The following is a 19,614-nucleotide window of genomic DNA, read 5'->3' as shown; positions in this document are numbered from 1 at the left end:
GTTTAATGTGCTATGCACAGCAACCAGACTCATGTGAATAGTGAGTTCAAGAAGCTTGTTCCAAAAGATGAACATAGCTTGCATTCCCTAAATAGTTTTTACTCCCTGGGCTACCCATTCACTTCACAGTACAGAAGAAAACCAAATAATTCAGAGTGTCTCAGCTTTTACTTGACTTACAAGGTTGTGTATTTGTTTTGAGGATTTTAACTGCCCTTAGGCAGGGAAAGGGGGCTTAATGAAGGACCAAAGCAGGACAAACATATATTCAGTGAAAAGTCATAGTACGTCACAGGCCAGGTGTTTGAGTTCACTGTGGTGCTGAAGAGGAAAAGAGAGCTTTTCCATATTAAAATGGTTAAGTTTTAGAAAAAAACTCTCACTACAGATGTTTCTTTCAATATTGAAATAGTACATCCACATAAACTTGTAATTTAAAAACTTTTTTCAAAGTTATTCTTCAGGTGAATTTACACTTTTAGTATTTCTAATTAATTCTATCCCATAAATCACTGGGTTTGGTTTTTTTTAATTTCACTTTCAAATTGTGTTCTTCAGTTCACAGACTAACAAAAAATAAATTTCCATTTTGAATTCTCACAACTATTTTTTTATATGCAGTGTCTTTTATCCTCTTCTCTAGCATGAATTGTACAGGCAGCTTTGTTTTTTTTAACAAGTTTCAAGGGATATACACACTGGCATCACATTTTTTGCAGGCCTTGTCCCTAGATTTCTAAGATCTCATTTTTATCACCTAAAGCAAAACAATACCAAAACCAAGTCCAGTCTCTCCCAACCTCCTTTACAGTGAAGCACAGAAAACATTTAGTTACTTCATCCTTACTTAACTACTTCCATAATTAAAAGTATGACTGTAAAGCTGATGCAAATATGTCTTCAACATTGATTTTTTTCTGGTGGTTAAAGGAAAAAATCCATCTCACATCCTAAGGCACATTTAAAAAGCTTCCTGTAATTTAAATGTGCTGTAAAGGCTAATATCAGTTCTCATTTATTTAACTAGTTTTATAAATTAAGAAAAACTATTAATGGATGGATTTACACAATCTCCTCCCAAAGATTAAGGGCACAGAGAGGGTAGCCTTGCCAATGGCCATGGTGTTTTACTCAAACCCCATAGCAGAAAGGCAGGTGAGGAAGTGCTGGTTGAAAACTTGCAGAAAAGGCCCAATCTGTGTGATGGGGACTGAAGGGCACGTGAGCTGTGGGACTGCCAAGATCAAGGTAGTGCAAGTGCCAGCAAGCATCTTCATTTAGCCTCCTCCCCCCTTTCTGAAAGCCCTTTGCAGCAGTCCTGTGTGGATTCCCCAAGGGTGTAAAATAGCAATTTGAACAAGTAACCCTTAAAAAGATTTCAGATGAAGAATATAAGCAAGTCTTTTAGTTGTAACAATGCATATGCATCTCAAAACTGGTGAAAAATCCATGTATTTCCCCCTTTGGAATCACTTTGGTATCTGATAGATATCTTATTATTTCAGTGCAGATAAGTTATGGTACATAAAATTCAGACACCTTTATTTCTGCCTTGGCAAATTCACTGGAACCTGTAGGCATTAATATGCTACAGTTAATCTACTTTCAGTATATTTCTTCACTCCCTCCTAATGAAAATATTTTTTAAGGCACAAAAGGCTTTTTATGCTTTAAGAGCTCTGTAACAGCAAGGGTACTAGCCTTGAGTTCGCTCCTACTGACCAATACTAAAGCACCACATTTCTGCCCCTAACTGACTTGACCTTCTTGGTCCTTATCCTACAGCTACAACTCCAGCATCACACATTAGGGAAGCAGTTACTTGGATTTGATCCCTCAAATGCTAAGCCTATGTACAATTCAGTAATTTAAACACTGTGGTAGAAAGTGGTTGACACACAAAATGGAAACTAAATGGATGGAAATGGATAGCAAAAAAAAAAAACAACAAAAAAAACACCAACAAAAAACCCACCACCAATAAAACTAGTTGAAGTTCTCTACTACATAATTTTTAAATGGGTAGGACCATTTTTTTGATACTTCAGAAACCTTTGAAAGACCCTGCAATACACAGATGGCAAGTTACCAAAATACCAGCCTCTATTACATTCTAGCGTATGTAATTACTGTGGCAACAGCCAAGAATGACTATAATAGATATTCGTTCTCAGATTCTTGGTACAAGCTAACATACTGCATCTCTGGCAAATTTAGCAGTTTGCTGTGAACCTTCAAGTGTGACAAGACACATGAGAAACTTACCATTACCCTGTTCCAAAGAGCTTTCTTTACATAAATATTCTCTATATATTTATATGTATACGCACACATGTACATACAAATACACACCCTCCTATAGATGTCAGTCAGAGATTTATCTAACTTTAAATTATCTCTCTAACCATGTATTAGTTAAAAAAAAAAAAAAAAAACAAACCAGAATCCTAGTCTTCTCTGGTTGATATCTCCACTCTTATTAGCATCTTCCTATAAAGCAATGTGAAAACCCTCAGTTTTCAAAATACATCCCCAAACAGGCTGGGCTAAATCATCTATGAAGTCCCTTCCAGCCTGAAAAGTTGTACGAGATAATCTCATGGAATGCTTAAGAATACCCGCGTGATTAAGGACCACAGGGTCACATCCATGATTTCTCAGCTTTCAAGTCATCCAGGGCCAGAGATGGAAGTTTTACTTCATTAAATACCCATACACAGACTTAAAGTATGTGGTGTTTTGTGGTTTCATTTTTTTAAACTAAAGACAATGTGTGATCCACACTCACAGCTCAGAATAAGAGAACAGGCTCATAATTGAGGAACATCTACAGCACTCTGCAGAAGAGAACCATCAGCAGCATGCCACAGTATAGAAAAAGAGCACACATTTAGTGTTACAAAGATGAAGAAGGCAAAGCACCAGGTTAATTTGGTATCAAGGAAAGCACGGTGTCACCTGAAATACAGCCAGCGGCTTTCACTCATCTCTTCCACCGATGGAACATGGTCACCAACTCTGGTACAGTACAAGAATGCAATGTGAGTAACAAAATGCTCATGAGATGTGTGCGTTACAGAGCTCTTTAGCAAAACAAAGCAAACCAACAAAAAAATCCCAAAACCTACCCAATCAAATAAGACAAAACATACTTGAGCAACAATGGCAGAGCAATAACAAAGTGACAAAACAAAAATTAACAGCAGCAAGTTATGATTGACATATCCACTAACATTCTTTCTTGGTTCATATTCCAGATGGCAAAACACCATGATGGCAAAACACAATGACAGACTACTTCCCCCAGAAAACTAGATTCAATAGCTCTCAACTGAGCTGCTGCACAGAGACAGATCCTATCTAGGACAATTCCTACCACTTCAGACCTGCATATGGTCTGAAAGAGAAAGGGTCATCAGAAAAAGTATGGGAAGCTATGCATATATGAGAGGGGTCACCAATACTACCTAGTCTCAGAGCAGTCCAAACCAACTGGCAATAAGCTCTAAATCACTCTGTTGGTTTAACCAAAAATTAACTAACAATTTTTAACATAATTAATCTCTAGTCATAGCAGAGTGTGTTTTTACTCCTTGCTTTGCCTTTCTCTGTTGGGAAGGGGGTTACTTTAGATACAAATGAAAGCATGTTTGGGTTCTAGTATTTTCCACACAAGTTCCTTATCAGCTTGTGGGGCTTTTCCTCCCCTCCCCATCTCCCCCCATTTTTCCATGAAAGCATGCATCATGAACTTTGCTCATATGAAATAAAAGCCTGTATGATCAGAAATCCACAGAGGCCCCACTTTACAAAAAGCACACCCTGATTGCAGGCTGACATCTTGACAAACCAAATATTTAAGGCTATAGATTGTGATACGATGAGCATGTACTCATGTAATCCTTGAATGTAGAGGCAAATACCAGGCTTTCAGTAGATTTATTTTGGATTCCAGGTTCAATAGCTCTTCTCCCATACCGACATACACTCCAGGTCAGAGCACTCTGCTCCAAAAGGCCAACTCTGAGATGGCTCCGTACGCACAGCAAAAACTAAAATTAAGAACTGCCCAATAACTAACTTCCCTTCTGTGACTTCTTTCTCTTTGCTGTATCTTTGCCAAGTTAGTATACTAAAGTTTTCCCAGATGTCTGTAATAAGTGCAGTGTTTTCAGAAAATTTTACCTATTTTCAAAGAGTTCAGCTGTTTTTCAGAAGGTGACTGAGGAAGAAGAGAACTCCCATCACCGTGTTAAAAAAAAAATAAATAAAACCCAATCACTAAAATACCCTGGAATTAAGAAAATTGTTTCAGGTTGTTTGTAGGATGCCTTTGGGTATCTGTTTACTTCACCTAACCAAGACAATGACTCCTGAAACTGTCTCTTAGTATTTCTTGATCTAACCAAGATAACGACTCCTAAAACTTCTGTCTGAGGCTTGCCAGAGCTTCACAATTAACCCAACTCCTACAGCATTTGGACCTTCCCCACATTTTTTTTTCTCTGGTGTGAATTGCTGTGTTTCAGCCCACAAGAATAAAGATGAGGAAACATCTCCCATGCTTAGTTCCAGACTTCCAGAGGAAAAGGCAATCTCTTTCCTACAAAGGAAAAGGCACAGAAGGGTGAGGCTGGAGGTTTGGAAGCTGCACTGCACTGCCATTAAAGGAGATTTAAGATTGATGATGAAAAACTAGAGATTGGGAAAGAAGCAAGAAGACTGGAAAAACAGTCCAGAATAAGAGATAGGCAAGGAAAAAGCTCACAACAGAGGGCAAGGGACAACACCTGTGCCTATGAATCTACCTCTAAAGACAGCAGAGAGTGGCTAGAAGACACTGAAGGATCTAAGTTATAGAATAATAGAAATAGGCTGCAAAACAGAAGGATGTAACTTCCTATCAGACATCCCCCACAACAGTCTGGAATATAGTATGAGGCTGGATCACAGCATCAACACTTGCCTCCTGCCATCGAAGCACACTGAGGCATGGTATTTAAGAGATGCACATTTTATTGTTGATCCACTCTGGGAAAGATAGAGTATAACCTGAGACTTCTACCAAGCTGACAGTTTTACCACTATCCCAGATAATTAGGTAGTTCACATAGTAACTGTGAGTTAGTATTTCCAGACTTCTTTTTCAGTTTGCTCTTTTAAAGAAAAAAAAATAGAAAATAGAAATAAATTTAAATTTAAGAGCTTTAATTAGAAATCTCTTAAAAATATTGGACATGCAAAGTTAGACATAAGGCAGTAAATATCTAAGTTGACATTGTCTATACAAAGTTTAGCTTTTATGGTAAAAAGATACCTAAAATATTTTAAATTGTAAGGTATAATGCTTTGAGATTGAGAAAAAAGATTGCTAAGTACAACTGAAATTATTTAATTAAAATAAACACTAACTTCCTCATTTTCAGCAGATTATGAAGGAGAAGGTGGCATTAATCTATCTGTTGCTTCATTCAGCATGAAAAAAAACGGCCATAAATCTCTAATGAAAAATGGAAACCACGCTGTTTCGCAATACAAATGCTAGGAGTTCCCTTTTTCCCCCGTGACAGATGAGTGAAACGAGAAGTCAGCTACTTTTTAGAAAAGAGGGATTTTGCCAGTGGTTTTGGTTTACAGGGCTCTCAAGTTTGCTGAAACTGTTAAAGCTTCAGTCAGGAAATTGTTTCAGCCTTTAGGTCTCAAAGGATGAGACTATTTTTAATATCCAAATCATGCTTTAGTTTCTAAGGAAAAAAAAATCTACTACTAGGAAAATATAACTGTTTACCACCCAAATGCTTGGGTACATCTCACTGATAGAGAGCCAAGAAATTCAAACACATGACATCACAACTTTAACTCCAGTTTCTGGTGTTAATTTTCAATTTGCTCAGCATCAAGTGGCAGAAATCAAAAGCATCTGAAGATTCCACAATTTTTTTACTAAGATTTTGCTGTCATGACCTCAGTTTTCTGACCAGTTAAGCAGAAAACTGAAGTTTAATCTCTGCTACAAACCACAGGTCCTTTGCTTAGCTGTACATTAAAGCCTGATCAGTGGGCCCTGGGTATACTGGTCACATACTCTATCTGGAAAGATACCTGCTTGTCCAAACACTTGAGACATTCAGAACAGCAAGAGGAGGCAGAGGATATTTTTGCCTATTTCCTCCTTATGCTGCTTCTTACTTTAACAAAACTTGATTTTCGTGTTAGCCTCTCTACCCCTTACCTGCTTTTAATACTGCATATCATGGGAGAGAAGGGACAAACAGTAAGTAAAGAACAGAGCATGCATCCCAATTGCTACACAACTAGTGGTGTGGTCAGAAACATGTTCCTCTGCCTCTAAGCCACAGCAAAGCAATTCTGGATCCTTGTGTAGGCGTTGCACCTTGCATGCATGCAGCTGCTTCCCCATGAACATAATGGTATCAAGCCAGGCTGAAAGTCTTGGCTGGAGTCAGCTCTCTGGTACTGTTTACTTAAATCAAGCAGGCACAACCATAAATAAGACCCTTTGGTGTTGATGTCTGTCTCAGCTCCTCTGACTTGCCCAGTACAACAGATATGTGCCTGCCTTTCCCAGGGAAGGAGCTCTGCCCATCCCAGTCCACAGGAACTCTTGAAGGGGCCACCCAGAAAACCCACTGTCAAGCAGAACAGTATCCACAACATGACAGTAATGTCACTCTGCCATGCTGTGACTAGGCAAGATAAACCAGAGTAAAGGTTCAGTCAGCTTGGGTGACTCTTCATTAAAGGAGGTCCTTGTCTTCCATCTACATTCACACTGTAGCCAGGTCAACTACTTCAGGAGGACTTTGTAATGGCTGACTAGCTCTCCATCCTTCATGCCACAAAGGCCAAAGTCAACCAGAATACAACCGGTATGAACTTCACACCAGAACTGGACTTTTAGGAGTCCACACAAATCCTGACATTGAAGTTCAACATACAAATGGCGTTAGGTTCCTACATCCTTTCACTTTATCTAAGAAGGAAACCCCTTTTACCTTTTAATCTCTTCTCTGCTAAATAATTCTGTATGTGACCACTACTTATTTCCAGTCTCTGGCAATCTAACCTAATGGGCAAGTGCCAAGGCTCAGAAAGCATCCCAGGGACAAGTTACCTCCTGTGCAGCTTCAGGACTGCACCAGCACTACATACTGTGCTGCTGAGTGAGGCACTGGCAGAGCATCTTATCTTCATCTCCTCCTGTCTACCTCTTCCACTGGGTATAAAGGGATGGAAAAGAGAAAAGTAGCATAATTCTAAAATTCAGCTGGAAACTAATTTGTCCCTCTTTTAAATCTGCAGTGTCAGACAGGACTTCTTGTTTTCCAACAAAAAGGGTTCTAGCACAAAGGGTACTTCACCAGCACCAAGTTTCTAATGCTCGATCAGCTGTACACAGCCGCCACCTCCTGGCACAAAGCTGATTTCACGAAGTCCCTGGAAGTGCAGAGTCCATCATTGGCGGGGCAGTGCCTATCGAGCCAGATGTAGGCAGATCTGTGCAGTTCTCTAAAATGCTTTCTGCGTAGAGCTCCCTTGTTATATACATTATATTAATTTCCCTGTTAAGGGAAGGACAATTTATTTTCTGTCAACTATGACAAACAAATGACAATTGAAGTTACTGCTTATTAGCAAGGGTCGGTAAATCTCAAAAAAAAAAAAGCCCCCTAAAACTCCCACCCCCACCAGACCCCAAACCTAAAGCTAACCACTCAAATCTATGGTTTGGCGAAGTGCCTTTTGGCAGCTCAAGCTGCCAGCACTTATGATGAGGGCTGTTAGAGTAAGCTTTGTTTACCTGGTTGCATCTTTGCTTAGGAAAATGCTTTGGAATCAACTCAAGTGGAGATCAGACAAGGAATATCCTCACATCAGCCATCACAGAGGCTGCAGACTGATCCTGGCAGACTTTGCCCATGCACTGCAAGCAGACCACAAGCAGCACTCTTACCTGTGTACTGCTGGCCAGAACTCATCTCCTGCTCCTTATACCACACACCCTGGAAAGTCCATGCACACTGACAGCTACACAAACACTGCACCTCCCCTCCTTCCTTATTAGTACAATTGCTTCTTATATACCATCATCAGACAGACACCTCCTGTTGTCAGAGGTGCCAAATGGAAGGCTGCACATGGCACCTATTCCAGGTACCTTTTTAGAAAGTTGTTACACAGCTCTCAAGTGGGAAAACAAATCAGTCAGGCTGGGCTTAGAAGTATCATTAGGATGTGGTATCTCACAATCACAATCAATGACACAACTGCACTGACACTGGGTGACCTCCAGAGAGCCTGACTACATGAAGTGTTGCTTCTTTCTGGTGCGCTAGCCAAGCATTTGGAACTCACATTTAAAGATATTTTTAAAGGACAGAAGTGGATTAATTTGGCACCAAAAAAAAAAAAAAAGCTGATTTCCCAATGTTTGCTGTCAGTCAGAGCTGATAATGCAAATTATGGTTGAAATGTCTGTGTCCAGCTAGAAGCATACTACTTTCTATGAGAACAGTTCACAAGCATTTCTGGGAGTCCTATCCATTTTTTCTTTTCCGACCTAGAAACCTATTGCCACAAGCAGTTCACCGACGTTTGCCAAATGCAGAACCAGTCCCTAAGAATGATCAGTTCTTCTAAAGACTGAAACTAGTTTAACATAGGATGTTTTTTCCTATCCTATACAAATTCTGGTTAGCAAAATTAGAAAGCAAGAAAAAGAAAACTTTCAAGTGTCAAAGGACACAAATAGTTTACATATTAAAAAATGCACTGAAGGGTTTATACAGCCTGTATTATTTTAATTCCACTCTATTTATCTGTGCCTCCCCAACTGCCAAAAATTTCAGAATTACAATATATGTCATCTTTAACAATGATTGATTCATGATTCTCTAGCACATCTGTCGATAAATATTCTCCAACATGAAAGTACTTGCAGCCCAAAAGTACTAAGTAAAAACCAGGATTTGTAGTCAAACCTCCATAATCATGCAACTTACCTTTTTCACAGATCTCCTCAAAACAGGAGGAAACGCTCCCAGAAGACTAGGAGGATCCCATTTATCCCAGCTGCTTAGATAACATCAGGTTTGTTTGGATGATATTTAAAGCACATTCAGTTTAGCACCACCCACTAAAGACTCCACTGAACTTAAGAACCATAATAGGGCCATTACCAAGAGCCAAAAAACAGGGAACTGTCTTAGTATAACATGAAGAGAAGTTTATATGGGATTAGATTAATTCTTTCTTTCCAATATAGGGCTGCTTTATCAGGTAACACTATTCCATGGGCTGACAAGGACCTAGATACCTACTCAATACATCAGAGTGCTTTAGGCTGAATCCCAGCAGCATCAGTACATTTTCTTCACCATCCTGCACGATCACCTTGCTCTATAAAATATCATGTTCTAAATACCTACATATATATATATATGTACCTAGATATTTATAGATATATCTAAAATATCATGTTCCAAACACCTCTAGCAAGCATCAAACAAGTTCTGTAGAACTATGCCAAATTAACACAGCTGCCTCTAGAAAACCAAAGTCTCCCCAGCACACAGTTGCATACCAACCTGATGTTCAGCCATGACAGCATGGGAGTTGTACCTCCACCAACAATCCACACAGTGAAAAAGACGATGAGGAGAGTTGTTGAGAACATCATTTGATGTGAGTAGGTAGCAGTATCTCGTATAGCCAGAGCAAATGCCATGGCTCCCCTGAGACCTATTGGAAAAAATGAAATAACAGAGCTTAGAAGTGCAACTGTGCTTGTTGGTAACGCAGCAACTTCCCTTGCTCCATCCCTGCCACACAAGCATAAAGTGACAGACAGAAAGCACTGGGCTCCAGCAGGTTTTGATTTCCTCAGATTCCCTGATAAATTATGCCCTGGCATGATTTACAGCATAATTTGCCCTCCCGGTTTTCTGTAACTTAGAGAATCCACAAGAGCTAAGAAAATGTGTAAATATCCCCAGAAACTACGAGGAAAGGAATGGAGAAACAAACAAGTTGTGGACAACAGCAAAACATATTGTGAAAATCAAGCAGTATCCTGAATACAGATGAAAATGCACAATTTCCCTGTTGAATCCATAATTGAATAGTGAATTCTTGATATGAAATTTTTATCACTGGAAAAATATTCTAGTTAATAACATGTTCACAGAGACACTACATGTTCCCCCTCTTCCCTGCATCCCAGGGAAAACTTCACTAGCAAGAACAAGCCATGGCATTTGGCCATGTGCAGACTTCTTATGTAGGGAAATCATGGAATGGTTATGGTTGGAAGGAACCTCTACAGGTCATCTGGTCCACCTCCCCTGGTCAAGCAACCCCTGCTCAACGTGCAGTAAGTTGCACAGGACCACATCTAGATGGCTTTCGAATATTTCCATGGATGGAGATGCTACAACCTGGCTGGGCAACCTGTGCCAATGCTTGAACATAGTAAAAGGTGTTTCCTGATGTTCAGAGGGAACCTCCTGTGTTCCAGTTTGTGCCCATTACCTCTGTCCTGTCACTGGGCACCACTGGAAATAGCCTGGCTTCGTCCTCTTTACTCCCTCTTGTATGCAGAGGATTCTCTGGAACTTTTAGAGGATGAACATGTTTAGACACACACTCCATAATTTGCTCTAGATGATAAACTTGAACAGTTGCCCGTGTGACGGAAATTATAAGGGAGTTTAAGTCAAATACCTTTCTTTCTCCAACTAAGTGGGAGAGGGCATCCATAAATACACTTCTGTTTTCTCAGCAAGTGTCTGTTTCTGCTCAACATTTCATCTCAGCTAGAAATAACCTTCTAGAAGAGATACATCCCAATTCTCCCATCCCCTTCAGATGTACTTCAAATGAAAATGCTCTATTCCCAACATGAGGTACTGTTTGCCACAAGCAAAAAGCATTTCAAGATGTTGCTCATCCCAGACATGATATGCTTTCTGTAAAGGCTGAAAGATACATGATGGCATGCTGCAACAATCAGTAAGTCTTCCATTTAGGATGAATGAAAGTGGATTATAAAAGGAGAAGGTAGCACTATCAATTTCTTGTGAGTTAAAAATAAGTCTTTTTGCATTACCAAGCATTTTACCAAACTCTGACCTGAGAACATCATCATGTGCTGAAAGCTCCAACTGATCTTATGCCTTCTGCCCAAATTCAACAAGAAGGAGAGGGGGTAAATGTGCGCAGCTCTTCCCAAAAAGATTGCAATCTGTTCACAGTTGAGGGTTAAGGATTTCTTTTTCCTGAGGCATGCACTCTTGGGTACCTGGCTTTAACCTGAAGCTTTTATTTTTGGGAGAGGTTTAGATCATGATAGCAAGTGTTCTTGTTATATCTACATATCTAAAGCAGACTTTCACCAATTATGTGAATACGGAACCCATTGTACAGAATACATATTTTAGCTAATCTAGTCAAGTTTTTAAATGCAGAGCTGCCCTCCTCACAAAGGTAGAAAATCACTCAAGAGGCAACAGAGGTTAAATGCAATGGTAGAAAAAGATGTGGAAAACATAATAAAAAAAAGTGGGTAGGAAAAGAAACTAACAAATACTGAAAACAAAACCAAGGCAGATAGCATAACCTGAGAGAACATGGAAGGCCACACCAAAGGTGAAAAATAGCAATGCTTAGTACACCAGACACAACTATTCTGTTCATGTCCTTATTCAATGTCTGTAGAGCTCTGAAGCATTTTTTTAGGTCAGAAAAATGGACGTGAGGTGACACAGGAGAAAATTTATTACTATTTCAGAAAAAAGTAAATGGCCAAAGGAAAAAAAAGACAAATGTGATAAACCCTGAGAAGCAGAATAGCAATGAGAGAAAACAATAGAAAAGAGGAGAGAAAATAAGTATATCCCAGATTATGGGATGTATATGCTTTCACTGCATTTTATCTCCGTTGCCAATAGCCCTACTCCTACAGCAGGCTGACCTCTACCTCTGGGACATTGCTCAAATCTAATCTATTCACACACAATCCTCTCTATATACTTGAAGTTTGCTTGCTTTCTCAAGGGACCCCTGGAAGTGAAGAGAAAAATGCATCCTTTTCCAGGCCTTCCAAGTTGAAATACAAAAGCAACACAAGCAGTGTTGGCTGTCAATGACCAAATGACACAGTAAAGCATATTAATTTATTTATCTAGTGAAATTATATGACTTCTAACACTACTCAGGTACAGAACAACAACTGTGTGGTACAGAGGCCTTAGGGCTTTGATGTAAGGCATAACCAAAGATTGTTCTCAAAATTATTGTTCCTGCAAGACATAAGGAAAACTCAGGCCAGCCGTCATTCTCTGTTTGGTAAAGCCAACAGACATCACAAGTTTTCAGGCACATAAGACAATAGAGAAACCTCACGCAAAGTGAAAAAGGATACAAAAGCTCCAATAATGAAAACTGGGCTGAATATGTGTTTCTGGAAAGTAAACAGTGCTAAACCCATGTAAGAAAATATGAAGTTCTCAGCCAGGAAGTGCAATACCTCGAAGAGCTAGGGAGAAAAGAGTCACGTGTTAAAGGCCAAGTAAAAAAAGATGCTGTAAAAACAATAGTACATGGACTATTACAGCAATACAGTGTACAAAAGGTAAAAGACATTCTTGCCTGCTTAGTGCGACTTCTTGATTCAACTGACAAGTTATTGTATGTATAATGTGCCTGGGTAATTCCACAGAAGAGGACAGCCACCACACCTGTGAACAGAGTCACATGTGAAAATCAGCCTGTTTACTGGGAGTTCATCACATTTTCTCTTCCCAAGTTCCATTAAATTTATACATCATCCTTAACCTTGAGATTTTATGAACCTTATTTTCATGTGAGATTCCAGGTTAGGGAGGTGGTGTTTGAACCAAACAATTGCTCTTAAAAGCCTTTGTTACACAGTGACCTGCACCTTCAATAACATTGAACAGAAAGTAAAAAAAAAAAAAAAAACCTTAAGCACAAACAGCATTTTTCTCATTGAAAAGTTTTAATGAGAAAGTGAAAGAATGGCTGCTAAGATGGACAGGACTTCTGTCTCTGTGTGCTTGAATCCCAACTCACCAGTAAATCCACAAGCTTCTGCAAGCAAGAACGTGCTCCAGGACATCAAGAAGAAGAGTGCCGTTTCCAGCAGGGGGAAGCAGTGCAACTTGGTAAACTTTGTTACGTTAAGTCATTTGTTAAGGGATCAAAAAAATACTTTGGCTTCTCTGTAGCCAGTAATTATGGAAAACACTTTTATGTGCTAACAACCGATGCTAGTTGGACACCCCCTCCCCTTTTAATGCTGAAAAACAAATTCCAACACAGCAAGGCAAACTTCAGAATCAAGGTATCCCCTTGCAGCAATCAGTTTTGGATATTTTTGCTGCATATCCATGGCATAAGGTGTGGCTCCACCTCTTGAAGGTAATATTATCCTACTCCATGTTCCCCTTTGAAGTGCTAGCAAGGAAGGGATATATACCTGGCGTTCCTTTTAGATTGTGTGTGTCTCGGTTTTTTGGGGGATTGGTGAGGGAATGATGTTTGGCTCCCCCTGCAAAGCCTAATAAATTGTCCCCCTGCCATCTTTAAATAAAGCATAAAATAAATTCAGAATTTAATTCACGGGGCTGTTCTTGACTACAGCAACCCTAAGATGAAGTAGATTTATGAGAATTTTTCTGCTCAGATTTGTTAACAAGTCTTTTCCAGCAAGCATGGCTACTTCAGGACTTTTGAGGCAAAACAAAAATACTGCCTACAAAATGTATTACTTCTCCTTATGCTGATGTGTTTTAGAGGAAAAGCCACCTCAGAGCAGCTCAGTCTTTCAATGGAAAGAAAAAAGTTCATCTTGCAGAAGAGAGCAAAACTTGAGCAACATCAAAACACACACTGAATTAACAATTCAGACAACTACTGAAGAAGTAGAACAGATCTCAGTAGTGTTAAATTTAGCGCTTCACATACTACAAAAATTTTTTTCACGTATTTATAGAATTATTTTTGGTGATTTTTTCCTCAGCACTACCCTGCCAGCAGGTAAACAAGGAACAGCACACTGTATCTGACGTGCAGACAGCTATGCACAACCCTTATCTGAAAGCTGACAAGTAGCATAATCTTCTCTGAAATCTAAGTGGGAGGACAGCAAGAGCACTTGAAACAGGAAGGTGGTAGCACTCTCCCCTGCTCATATAAAGGCAATCAGTACCTCAATGGACACATCAAGGGTGTACCATCATCCACCAATGCTCTCCATGCATAACACAGCTAGCAGCGTTTCAATGGGAACCTGGTTAGGATGAAGCAGTTCTGAGGACAAAAATCGACTCTCCACTCACACCTACTTCTTATTGACATTCGCTGCACTCCTGGAGAAGGGCAAACATATACTCCAGACACATCTTCAGCTGTGACCTTACTTTGTCAGAAGTTTGCCCTCAAACCAAAAGCCCAAAGCATCATTAAAGAAAAAAAAAAAAAGTATTCTCCATGACAGTTGACAGTACATCAAATGTAAAACTCAGCTTTTTAAACAGCTGTTAACTCTCCACAGAAGCCACCTCTACAACTTTTGAACTCGGCTGGATTTCTGCCCCCCACCATACTCTCCAGAAACAGACCCATTTTTTTAAGATCATGCTTCTGAAGCAGCAACATCCACCATAGCAACATTTAGAACCCTCAGATAATCCCAGTGCCTGGGTCAAGAAGTATTCATGGATGCTTAAGGAAACTCAATAGCCACAGTCACTCCATGGGAGAGGAAGAGGTTGAACCTTGTTTCCACTAAAGTTTGGCATGGGCCCTTGTCAGAATCAATTTCTCATTTGCAGTCTTTTCTGGCAGCTTTGTAAATCAAACTGTTTATTCCCCTTGCTGTTATTGTAAACAAAAATACCAAAACATTCCATTAAATCTGGAATTAAAACCTGTACTCATCATTTTGGAAGAAAGGCAAGAAAAGAAAATATTTTATTATTTTCTATAATTGACCAAATTGAAGTGTTAATTTGAAAGTAAATTATTATTCCTCTTATCTTTTTTCTTTATTCCTTAGACACGGCCTTCTGTTTCACTTCTTTTCAAGTAGGCAGATTCTGCAATTAAAAAAAATAAAAGTGATACAATACTTAAACTGTTTTAACAGTAACCACAGACAGCTTGCTGAAAGCCAGAGCAAGTGCTTGTATATTATCTGCATCATTTGGAAAATAAGTGTTCTGTCTATTTTCGAAGGACAATGCGTGACTGCATGAAACCCCTTATTCAGGGAAGTATAGTTACAGGTACTTCACAGTTATGGCAATAACAGTCTACTGACGGAATTCATAATTTAGGGGTTCTAATCAGCTATGAAGCACAAAATGCAAATTTACAGTTTGCTTCTACAGTATTGTATGACATTAAGGATGTTTCCAAAAGAAAATAAATACATGAAGTTGTATAATTTTGAGCAACCCACTCCCCCAAAAAACACAAACAAAACAAACAAATATACAAAAAGCCACCAAAAATTGGAAAATGGAAAAACAAACAAACCACACAACACACAAAATGCTACCACCGAGGCTTTGTCCTGAACAGCCTCCCCTCTCACAGCCTCACGTCAACCTCCTGAGCACAAGCATTAGAAACAGCAAGGACCAGTTGCTGCTTCAGAAGCATGATTTTGCAAAGTATATCTGAATGCATTTCAGTCAGCAAGCCAAAAACTACAGCAACTGCATTTGAGCAGCTAGAACTATGGATGGCTGGTTGCCTAAAAGCCAGATGAAGAATCATGATTCTGGCTCACATCGATTGCAGATCAGTGGGATTGAAAGACCCAACATTAAAGCATCAAGAGCACAGCTTCCCCTTTATACTTAAAGGGGTTCCATTATGCAGATGTCAGACAAATCTACACAGTGTGTATATAACAAGATATAGTTGAGACATTATTGCTTAATATGAAAAGTCACAGGGTCATGATTATTGCTTAAAACATCACATTTTAGCCCTTTCAAGTCAGTGTTCAGAAGTCTAGGCAGATCAAAGCAGTCTGGGATATGTATAGAGACAGTTATATTGACCAGTCTGAAAGCAAAGACCCTTAATTTTTTTCCTGAAGAAGAGTCATGATTTCTGGAGGAGGCCAGGCTGAAGATCTACTGCCTGAGCCTAAAACAAAACCCACACAAATTGCTTGCTGAGCACCTCAGAGATCCAACCAAAGAGCAGCAGTAAGCTTCAAGAGAACAGAACAGATCATGCAAAGCGCATCATGTTATGAAGTTTACTCTCATGTAGATACAATCTTATCCAGGGCATATGACATCAGATTTCTGGCAGAAATTTAAATGCAGGACTCATAGAATGCTGTGGGGTCAGAAATGCTTATTACAGATTTTGCTGAAGACAGAATCAAAGACCGGTTATTATATGTCATTCAAGCCTACCAATAAAAACTAGTTTATTTAATTTCATAAAAAGAAACTAAACATGGACTAGACAGGACATGCCTGTTTAAGGCCTCCCTTTAGCTTCCATTGTGCAGCAACATCACTGAATCTTCTAGCATGGCCAGTGTTATATTGAAAAAAGTTGATTTCTATGGGTACTTATAATGTCTTCCCATAGAAAAAAGTCACATGAATACTGGTCACATCTTCACACTCAGGATAAAACAAGCTAGAGTCGATTTTGCTATAATCGGAAACAGGAAAACCCTGATAATACCCACATATGCCACATCAGCTAGAAGAGCTAAATGTGAAAAAGGATATCAGAGCTGTCACAACCCCTGTCACTGCTCCCATCATGAAAGAACCACTGAATATTCCCAGGAAAACACCAACAGACTTGAAAAACGCTGCTGCATCGAAAGCATGGGTATTTTCACCTGTTGGCTGGTAGGCAACTATAGATCTAGAAAGAGAGTAACATAATGAGACGTTAAAAGTGGCATCAGAAGAGTTTAATTCTGTAAGAACACCACCTGAGCAACAGAGACAAGCCCATACTGAAGGCATGTACGTATGCATTAGGGATCTCGGAAAACATTTGCAATAGTTATTAATTCAGTTCAAGACAATCCATTTAAATTCAAAATGACATTTCTCAGAAAAAGCATTTATTTTAGACAAATACCAAAAGCAATTAAGTAATTTCAGAGTAGAAATTCATGAAGTTACTTACGAAGATAATACAATGGCAACAGCGTCATTCAACACGCTCTCCCCAAACAGAAGGGCATAGAGATCAACATCAGCATGCAGCTCATTAAATATTGCTAGCACGGTAACTACAGAAAGAAAGGAGAAAAACAACACTGGCTGACTTGAGGAACGACAGCGTGAGTGGACAGAACAGCCTTTCCAGTTTGTCTATAAGCAACAAAACGCAGGAATTGAAGTACAGAATCAAAATTAAACTGGGAAACAGACTAGTCATGTTTATCTCTGGGTAAGCAATTTCACCATGAGTCTTAGGGCAGCTTTGTTGTCCTCCCATCTGCACAGTGTTTATAGGAAGGCCCCCACGATTAACGAGCATAGGGCAGACAAAGCACTTCTACCAAAGCCCTGATATTATTTTAGAACATGCTACATATAAGATAATCAACAAAATGTTGTGCAACTCTTGTTACTTTCAAAAACTGTATTGATTGTTGACATAGGTTTATTATTTCAGCCATTGTAAAATAGTGCTAACAATCCTAAGTGTACCCCAAAGTATACACTATGCCACAGGAGTGTGCATTTGCACAGGATTTGAAAAGGGCAAGACTGCTAAATATTTGTAACCATCCTTTCAAGAACATTCAGTCTGAGATGAAAGACCATGACCTTGAAGATCTTCCCATATACAAGCTTACAAAATCACATAGTGAGTTTTTGCATAAATTGTGTGCAACCACCAGCTATTCAGAGCTCAGCTCAGTCACAGGAGTTACTTCCCATTTTCACACTAATTACCACTGAGCACCTCAAATAAGCTGTTTTAAATGTCAAGCTTCATACTTTACCACTCCCTACCCTGGTCCCTGACGTACACCAGCCCTACAAACTGACCAGTCACCTACGTGAGCCTGCTGGACCCTGAAGAATGACTACACTATTTGGGAAATAGCTCAAATTACTTGGCCAGAAGAGCATTTTTCTGCTTAAACTTGTAAAACATGAAGTTCATTGGAAAGAGAAGAAAAATCTCCCACCTAAAGAGCCTAAAAGCCTCAAATATTGTTCTTAAATTACCTAGCCCCAAGCAACGTAGCTGAAGAAGGAAGTCCTTCTATCCAGACACGTAATAATTTCATGTATTTGCAGTCTGAAACTTGATGCACACTACACACCCCCTCCCAAAACAACAACAACAAAAAAAAAAGCCCCAACTCTCGTCCCCCCCAAGACCCCACAAAAAAACCTGCGAAAAAACCTACTGAGGTGGGGGGGGAAGATTATTTAAAGTATTTGAACAGGAGAGTTACATTTTTCTCCAAATACAACATGGTGTTATGCCAGTTCAGCACCAAATCAACAGAGAACAGCTTTTAAAACACTTAGAATTTGCATGCATTTTGGAGAAGAGGCTCAGAGATACTAATATGACATAACTGAAATTAAAGTCCTGTTAATATGTAGCCAAAAATCCTAGCAATAGGGTTATTTTGGAAGGTTATTAAATAATGTTCATCAAGCTACCTGGATCAGTGGCAGATATTATTGCTCCAAAGAGGAGGCAGTCTGTATAGTAGAATTTATCAGAGAGCTGACCCACCAACTTCATTAGTTTCACAACCCCATACATAAGATTCCTGAAGAGAAAGAGGATAAAACAGTCCAAGTCAAACAAGTTGGTGCATTTCAGGCAGGCAAAGGAAAAGCACAAGCAACAGTACATCAGGCAGATTTGGTTATGCTACAGCTCTGTGGGACACTGCCACAGTGTAACACTAAGCTCTCAACATGCATTTTTCTCTTTACCCTATCAACTGAGTCAAGCAATTCAGTATCCAGAAGACATTATTTAAAACCAGTAAACAAAGCATGAAATCTGTTCACATGACTAGCACAGAGAGTCTACAGGTTGCTTCCATTTTCCACCAAAGGGAACATTTCCCAGCTCAAAATTCCCTTCAGTATTGTTTTTCCCAACATAGTACATAGGCCAAAAGCTCTCATCTAAGAATAGCCTTCAAATTATTTCTCTAGTGAAATTCTTGGAAAGACAAACCAAGGTCACCAATGCAATTCAGGATTTCTGTATTTCAGAAGATACAAGACACAGTAATATTAGCAACAGAAGATATGTATGCAGGCAAACCAACGTGACTAGCTATCTTAAACTAAATGTGTGTGTACATACAGACATAAAATATACCTAGGCATGCAGAGAGAGAAAAAGAGAGCACTTTATCAACTTAAACTTTAGTATAGAAAGGAACTGATATCAGAGTTCACTTACCCAATAATAAAACAAGAGACTGCTGTTCCTAAAAAGGCGTAAGCCAAAATGGACCCCAAATTCCTGAAAAAGTGTCTCTGCATAGGAAAAGAGGTTTATATACCTACTTTAAAAAAATTACAGCAC

General features: G+C 39.3%; 1 protein-coding gene across 2 annotated transcripts in view; it reads right to left on the bottom strand.

The window, feature by feature from the left end:
* The window catches only part of SLC9A7 (solute carrier family 9 member A7), a 70,497-nt gene that overhangs the window by 18,424 nt on the left and 32,459 nt on the right, over positions 1-19,614 (bottom strand). Inside the window, exons 4-13 of one of the 2 annotated variants that reach the window (XM_027674809.1) lie at positions 19,489-19,565; positions 18,726-18,838; positions 17,221-17,326; positions 16,809-16,950; positions 13,114-13,219; positions 12,670-12,758; positions 12,443-12,556; positions 11,152-11,263; positions 9,609-9,762; positions 2,959-3,018 (exon numbers count right to left, since the gene is read on the bottom strand). In XM_027674809.1, coding sequence (XP_027530610.1) covers positions 2,959-3,018; positions 9,609-9,762; positions 11,152-11,263; positions 12,443-12,556; positions 12,670-12,758; positions 13,114-13,219; positions 16,809-16,950; positions 17,221-17,326; positions 18,726-18,838; positions 19,489-19,565 — 1,073 coding nt within the window. The remainder of the gene's footprint in view (positions 1-2,958; positions 3,019-9,608; positions 9,763-11,151; positions 11,264-12,442; positions 12,557-12,669; positions 12,759-13,113; positions 13,220-16,808; positions 16,951-17,220; positions 17,327-18,725; positions 18,839-19,488; positions 19,566-19,614) is intronic. The other variant, XM_027674810.1, reaches the window with a different exon arrangement.

The sequence above is a fragment of the Neopelma chrysocephalum genome, unplaced genomic scaffold (genome assembly GCF_003984885.1).
Source record: "Neopelma chrysocephalum unplaced genomic scaffold, ASM398488v2 Primary Assembly neopelma1_25, whole genome shotgun sequence".
NCBI classification, from domain to species: domain Eukaryota; kingdom Metazoa; phylum Chordata; class Aves; order Passeriformes; family Pipridae; genus Neopelma; species Neopelma chrysocephalum.
This window is presented reverse-complemented; position numbering and strand designations above follow the sequence as displayed.